Below are 7796 nucleotides of genomic sequence, written 5' to 3'. Positions count from 1 at the left end.
CAGCTTGGGTTTTTGAGCCATATCTGGAGCTACAAAACTCCAAATGGAGTGATTCAAAAAAGGAAATTCAACTAGACAAAATAAGGAACAACTTTCATGTTTTACATTTCTTCAAATTCCAACAGTAACAGTGTCCAATGGAACAGTGAAGTTAGGGCACCAAAACTGAAATTTTCTGCTAGTGTGGGTTACATTTTGAAATTGCAAAAACACTTAATGCCAACAAGTTTTAAACACCAAATGTGGTATGTTGGGAGTGCCAAAGTTGATGTACACATTTTTATGCTAAAAGTCAACATTTTTGTTGACCAATGATGAATAGTAACACAAAAAAGTTGAAATTCACAAATTGGAAGTTAAGAGTTTCAAATGCCCTAGTATACCTAACAAGATTGGTTTGGATAGTTTGGCATGCCAATAGGGTTCGATTAGCAAGATCGCACATGGCAAAAATGCCATTCTGTGATTTCATGGCTTTTAGCCATTCGACTTTGCATTGAGACTTGGCCTTGTGCACGATATCATTCTGACTTGTTAGTTGCATTGCCTGGAGATGCATATGTGACCGATGGTGTGACGGCCCGAGGTACTAGGTACCCGGTGCGGTTACCCGTTATCCATCCGATCGTCTAGTGTAGGTTACTTGGGCAACCAAATGAATAAAAGTGAACAAAGTTAATGAATTAATGAATATACCAAGATCAAACAAAGAAAGCATACACATTGTATACACATTTATTTTCTTGCTATTTTCTTCTATTATATTATTGCACCACTAAGCATTATTGCTTAGCGCGTTGTTTTGCCACGCGTGAGTACTGGAGACCCCGATCGTGAGCCCAGTAGACCACGCATCGGGTGAGGCCATCCGATTACGCTCGATGTCCGTGTCACCTCACTACTGCGATTGCATCGGTAGGGCACTAGATGCCATTTTGTCATCTTGTAATTAACTTTTTATTTTCTCATATGTATTTAGGATTTATGTAATGTATTTTGAGGTTCATGTAAATAATAAAGATTTATGGTTATGTATGGTATTAATTTGAGTATTTAATGGTTGTTTATTTATGAGAACCCTGAGAAAGGGATGTTTTGAAAAGCTGAAAAGGTTGTTGAGACACAAATTGACAAATTACCGAGATATTGATATTGAGTTTTATTGATGATATTGGAGTTTGAGATGATGAAATAAAAATATTGGAAGTGTTTTTAACAGGTTCCGAAGAACGGTTTTCTCCATTTTTAGCCGGTACTCCGCCGGATTTTCTTAAAAATTTTCGGAACCTCAAATGAAATAATACTTTTGATAAATGGTTAAAATAAATCATATTTCATAAATTAATTTCAAAAGCATGACACAAATTAAGTAAGGTATATTAGAGTGTGCCAGTACACCGTGTGGCATTACTTATTCGGGTATACTGTACACGAGTAAGGGGTGTCACAGATACATTGGCTATCTATTTCATTTAGGTTTGTTTTAGCACAATTGACTCTTGTAGCTCGTTGGTATTTGTTGCTTGGGTTGATTGGTTAATTCTTAGCTATTTTGTAATTGTTGAGAGTGATTGCTTCATTCTTTGTGCTTCGCTGGTGGGAACTTGGAATGTTGGTGGTTAGGGGTAAGTTGGTGGTTTGGATTAGTGATTTTTGAGTTTTCAAAGACTGATTCTATTCCCTTCCAAATGAGTTGTAATGAAATTTTGCTTGAGGACAAGCAAGAGTTTGAGTATGGGGGAATTTGATGCATGCATTTTATATCATTATTTAGGTGTAATTTTTGCACACAATTTACCCTTGTTCATAGCTATTATTATAGATATTAGTATATATTTAGTCAATTTTACAATTTTCACATTTCTTAGTTTAATTTTTGGAATTTATTTGTTTTGTAGGGTAAATTTGGAGAAATTTGATGTATTTTGATCAGAGTAGCCATTTGGAGGAGATTAAAGTCGAATTGCAAAAATTTTGAAGTTGAGTAAAAAAATGGCCGAGAGCGACACAACCGAATTAGCTTATGTCGCAGGTTGTGTCGATCGTCAGATATTTAGGCCGAGAGCTACACAACCCACGACACAACCCACGACACAACCGACTCAGCTTATGTCGTTTTTACTGGAAATGGCTGACGTGGCATTCTCGTTACTCTGACTTTTTACCTCACTTTCTCTGGAACCTTCCCCCTTTTTACCCATTCTAGGGCAGACCCTTAGCCCATATAAAGCCTCCTTTATCATTTTCTTTGCATAGGGAGGAAGGGAGGCAATTTTTGGCAAGATTAGAAAGAGAGAAGGAGGGAGCACGGGATTCATTTTTCCAGCAGCAGCAGGAGCTCGTTCTGCACTTTTCTGCAGCAGATTCTTCTGCATTTTTCTGGGTTTTTCTATTCCTTAACTTAGATTTCCATTATTTATTCATTTATACATTTGGGTTTGTCTTGAAACTATGATTAGTGAGTAGTTATTTGAGATTCTAGAGATGGGTTTGTAAATATTGCTTTGTATCACATTTCTTAGTTTAATTTTTGGAATTTATTTGTTTTGTAGGGTAAATTTGGAGAAATTTGATGTATTTTGATCAGAGTAGCCATTTGGAGGAGATTAAAGTCGAATTGCAAAAATTTTGAAGTTGAGTAAAAAAATGGCCGAGAGCGACACAACCGAATTAGCTTATGTCGCAGGTTGTGTCGATCGTCAGATATTTAGGCCGAGAGCTACACAACCCGCGACACAACCCACGACACAACCGACTCAGCTTATGTCGTTTTTACTGGAAATGGCTGACGTGGCATTCTCGTTACTCTGACTTTTTACCTCACTTTCTCTAGAACCTTCCCCCTTTTTACCCATTCTAGGGCAGACCCTTAGCCCATATAAAGCCTCCTTTATCATTTTCTTTGCATAGGGAGGAAGGGAGGCAATTTTTGGCAAGATTAGAAAGAGAGAAGGAGGGAGCACGGGATTCATTTTTCCAGCAGCAGCAGGAGCTCGTTCTGCACTTTTCTGCAGCAGATTCTTCTGCATTTTTCTGGGTTTTTCTATTCCTTAACTTAGATTTCCATTATTTATTCATTTATACATTTGGGTTTGTCTTGAAACTATGATTAGTGAGTAGTTATTTGAGATTCTAGAGATGGGTTTGTAAATATTGCTTTGTATTGTGGTTTTGAACTGATTTAGCCATTTAAATGAGGTTTGTTATATTTTGATTTATTGCTTGTGAGCTTGTTGCCTTGCTTGATGAATGAGCCCTCATTAAATTAAGCTTTAATCCTTAATAGATGGACTGAAAAGTGAATATTAGGGATAGATAGTCTTGCAATAAACTTTATTTTCTTGGTGTTAGAGATAAGCTAAGAGGATTAAGGGGAACTTTCCAAAAATCAATTAGAGCTTTAATTGGGTTTTTGTTAGGTTTGAAATACCGTGAAAACAGGGTTTGATTTAATGAAAACCAACTTTGAAATGCTTGAAAAAGGTTTCAAAAATTTAAGAATTTATTTTCCTCAAAATTACAATTCTCATGTGTTTGGCTAAATTAGGGATAAAACCACATGCAAACAATATTGAAAAACCCAATCTCTAGAATCACTTTAATTTTTATTGAATTTAGATTTAATTCCTCTTAATTTCATAAATAGCAATTTCAATTTAAATTTTGGTAATCTAGTTTAATTAATTTAGTTAATTATTTGATTTAGTTTAAATTCCTCAAATACCAATTTTAATTTCAAATTTCATTTTACATCTTTAAATTTTGTCATTCTAATTAGCTTATACTTTTATTTTCAATTTAAACACAATTCCTTGTGGGATCGATATCATTTTTTAAAACTATACTACTGTGACCCGTGCACTTGCAGACTACACATCAATATTTTTAACAAAAATCATTAATTAATAATTAAATCGCCTAGTCTTTCAAAAAACAAAAAATATATATATATATATATATATATATATATATATATATATATATATATATATATATATATTTATATATATATATTTTGTGATAACTGATAAATTTGAAAATGTGAGGGCAAACATTGAAGTAGCGGATGGTAATTCTGGGGTAAATTACATCGCCTGATTCGGCTTTGTCATTCTTACACGTTGCCGATTGGAATTGTAAGGTAAATTGTATTAATTTTTCCTCTAATTTATATGATTATTTTATTTCACTTATTCAATTTTAATTTATTAAAATAAAATTATTTATTTTTATTTTATTTAAAAAACAAAATTTACTAACCTATAATTATAAATTTTTAAGTAAAAAGAAAAATAAAATCACTCTTTTATTATTTTTTTTATTTTTATAATTAAATTAATTAATTAATAATTATTATCAATAAAATTATTTTATTTCAATTAAATTTATTAATTATATATATTATTTATTAGAATTTAATGTGTGATAAGCTTAAAATAATAATATAATAATAAATTTTAAAATAATATTTATTAATATATGAAATTTTATTAATATTTTATTTTTATATAAAAATAATAACTAATAAATAATAATTCATAAATTTATTTTGATAAATATTAATTTAATATTAATTAAAAAAATTGAAAACTTATTATAATATTTTTTTTGAAATAAAAATTAAATTAAATAATTTTATTTTAATAAATTAAAATTAAATAAATAAGTAAAATAACTATTTAATTTGAGAAACAATTTATATAAGTGAAAGGTTATAAAATATTTCTAAAACAGTTTTCCCTCTCTTATAAAGAGATCAGTTATCTTTCTCAGTTATCCTGTAATTCCATTTGACGAATGACAGCAGACGTGCCACGTGAGCTCAAGAAAACCTAAACTCCCACGTGGAAAATTTCAAACCGCACCCTCTCTCTCTCTCTCTCTCTCTCTCTCTCTCTCTCTCTATATGCATCTCTCTCCATATTATCTGTATCATCCTTTCCTCTGTTTGAAACCACCAGTTTTCCAAACACGAAAAATTAAAAGAAAATTAAGATTTTTATATAAATTTCCAGTTTCCACATTTTAAAATTTCACTAAACCCGTCGCAGTCGCCGGTGAGAAATCATTACAACCATGAATGAAAATGGATTCATTTGCATTTTCTCTCTCCAGCTGAACCAAACCCTCTCTCTCAATTAAGGAATATATTCTTCTTACTATGGCTCTGCTTCAGCTCGTATCTGCTCACAAACCCTCGTTAAAACCCAATACTAACCTTCCTCCTTTAAACCCTTCCTCCAATTCTTCTACTCTCCATTACCACAGTCGCCGCCGTAGGCGACACACCAGCTCCCTCAGGTGCTCCGCCTCCGAAAAGCATCACACCAACCATCCTAAACCAGATGATGTTGTTGAATTGCCGCTCTTTCCTCTCCCGCTCGTCCTATTCCCTGGCGCTATCTTACCTCTCCAGATCTTCGAGTTCCGTTACCGCATTATGATGCACACTCTCCTCCACACTGACCTGCGATTCGGTGTCATCTACTCCGACGCTACCTCCGGCGCTGCTGAAGTCGGATGTGTCGGCGAGATTGTTAAACACGAGCGCCTCGTCGACGACCGCTTCTTCCTCATCTGCAAGGGCCAGGAGCGTTTCCGTATTACCAATCTCGTCCGCACAAAACCTTATCTTGTGGCCGAGGTCAGTTGGCTGGAGGACCGGCCGTCAGGGGATGAGGACGTCGAAACTTTAGCTACGGAAGTGGAGACCAATATGAAAGACGTGATTCGATTATCGAATCGGTTGAACGGGAAGCCCGAAAAGGAAGCTCAGGATTTGCGAAGGAATCTGTTCCCGACTCCGTTTTCGTTTTTCGTAGGGAGTACTTTCGAGGGCGCGCCAAGGGAGCAGCAGGCGTTGTTGGAATTGGAGGATACGGCGGCGAGGTTGAAGAGAGAGAAGGAGACTTTGAGAAACACTCTTAACTACTTGACGGCTGCCTCCGCCGTTAAAGATGTGTTTCCGTCTTCATGATAAGGAAAAAAAAAAAAGGATCACACGTGGTAATTGAAGCACAGGAAGAGCAAAGAGGATGTGGAAAATATATGTAAGTCTCAATGTGCACTCGTTTGCTTTAGTATTTTATACACAAGGATTTACGAAGTTGTAAATTTTGATGTGTAATTTGTCTGTGTTTCTAATTATTAAGTGATAAATTTTTGACCTTCATAAATTGAAGAGGATTTGCACATAATCAACACTTGTTAACTACTAACATGATATTATTTATCTGCCCCCTTTCCTCTGAATCTGGTAAAATCTGAACTAGCTTTTGAGAAGTCGACCCGGATGCTATTAGTTAGATTTTTTCTTTTTGGGAAATATTAGTTTGACTATATTGAAGATGGTTTTTTCTTAATTCTTGAGGGATCGGCAAATTACTCATATATATTGATATCAGTTTGCTTGTAATGATTTCTCAGCTTACCATGCTATTTGCCTTTGTTTATCAGTAATTCAAAATCAAGGATAACATTGTTCTCAAGATTGTTTTGCCATGGAAGTGTTTACTTTTTGGGGTTGACTCTCAATGTCTCAGCAATGAAACTTTGTTTGTCCATAGATAAATATCCATTCGAAAGATTGAATTTTCAAAATCTGTGTTGTCAAGCAGAATGTGAAACAGGGTGCCAGAGTGAACAAGATTGGTTATTACATAACTCATTGTGTACGTTGACAATTTTGCAGTCACCGTAGGCTTTCTGGTTATATCATTCATGTTACAAGTTAAACAATATACTATGATCTTTTTTAATCTGATAACTTCATCCTTACTTTTCAACCATCCTTACTTTTCAATGTTGATTTGATACCACTCTCTATGAAGATCTGAAAATGACAATTTATGTTATTACAAGCATGGTGCATGTTGCTTCTTCTTCTTCTTCTTCTTCAATCTAGTGCACTGGATTTATTGTCACGAAAGAAATGAAGATAGTCAGTAACATGCTGGCTTACGAAGCTTGCTGGAGACATCCAATGGTTTATTTGATGAACTTCATAGATGGCTTTTGATGACTGAATCATGTCATTTAGCATGACTTAAGCCTGTGGTTAGAACCTTTTATTCTGACAAAAATCATCAGATCAGAATAAACTCATCAATTGCAGCTCTATAAATTTGATAGTAGATAATCCCTGGAAATTTTAGGTGAACTGTTAGATTTATGAAAGATCATTTTCTTAATTTGATTGGGAGAAGTATTTTCCTAATTCCTCAATATGATGGAGAATTATTTTTCTATATAAAGTAAAATTTTTATTTTAATGTTATTTTGAAATTGAGTAGAGTAAAAATATTATTAGGTTTTCAACTCATGGTGTGAGATTGTGCCTAGAAAAGGAGATTTAGCTTTGCCCATTGATGGATGGCTCTTGCCCATTGTAGTACTATGTAGGAAAAGTTCAACTTAAGGTGAAGAGGGCTCTTGTCTATTGTAGTTTTATAGAAGAAAAGTGGTTTCAACTTAAGGTGGCGAGAGGATGTGGAATTCAAGACTTTGTGGTTAAGTAGTTAAAATAGTAAATGCATTAGGTTATGTATAGAGGGACTAACTAATGTATTTAGTCTGAGCAATATAAGGATTTTCTTAGGTGTAATTGAGTTAAAGGGTAGATGTTTTTGAGTTTGTAATTTATGATTTATTTTATTAATAACAGAAGATGTCATACCGTGGATGTAGCTTACATAGAGAGGGTGAACTATATAAATATTAGTGTTTCATTGTCACACCTTATCCCTCTGTAAGGCATAATATGATCCTATAGTATACTTAATAAATTATCGAACTTT

General features: G+C 34.0%; 1 protein-coding gene across 1 annotated transcript; it reads left to right on the top strand.

Moving 5' to 3' along the window:
• The first annotated feature begins 4943 nt into the window (after positions 1 to 4943).
• LOC110632677 (uncharacterized) lies at positions 4944 to 6045 on the top strand. Its single transcript, XM_021780990.2, has one exon. It carries the CDS (start codon positions 5162 to 5164, stop codon positions 5975 to 5977), a length of 816 nt encoding a protein of 271 aa, XP_021636682.2. The 5' UTR covers positions 4944 to 5161; the 3' UTR covers positions 5978 to 6045.
• The last annotated feature ends 1751 nt before the right edge of the window (positions 6046 to 7796 follow it).

Source organism: Hevea brasiliensis, chromosome 2, assembly GCF_030052815.1.
Source record: "Hevea brasiliensis isolate MT/VB/25A 57/8 chromosome 2, ASM3005281v1, whole genome shotgun sequence".
NCBI classification, from domain to species: Eukaryota; Viridiplantae; Streptophyta; class Magnoliopsida; order Malpighiales; family Euphorbiaceae; genus Hevea; species Hevea brasiliensis.
The sequence above is the reverse complement of the archived record's forward strand: the minus strand, read 5'-3'. Positions and strand labels throughout refer to the sequence as shown.

What these genes read in the sequence shown, in the direction of transcription:
- LOC110632677 (XM_021780990.2), top strand. Translation starts at nt 5,162, where the DNA reads ATGGCTCTGCTTCAGCTCGTATCTGCTCACAAACCCTCGTTAAAACCC.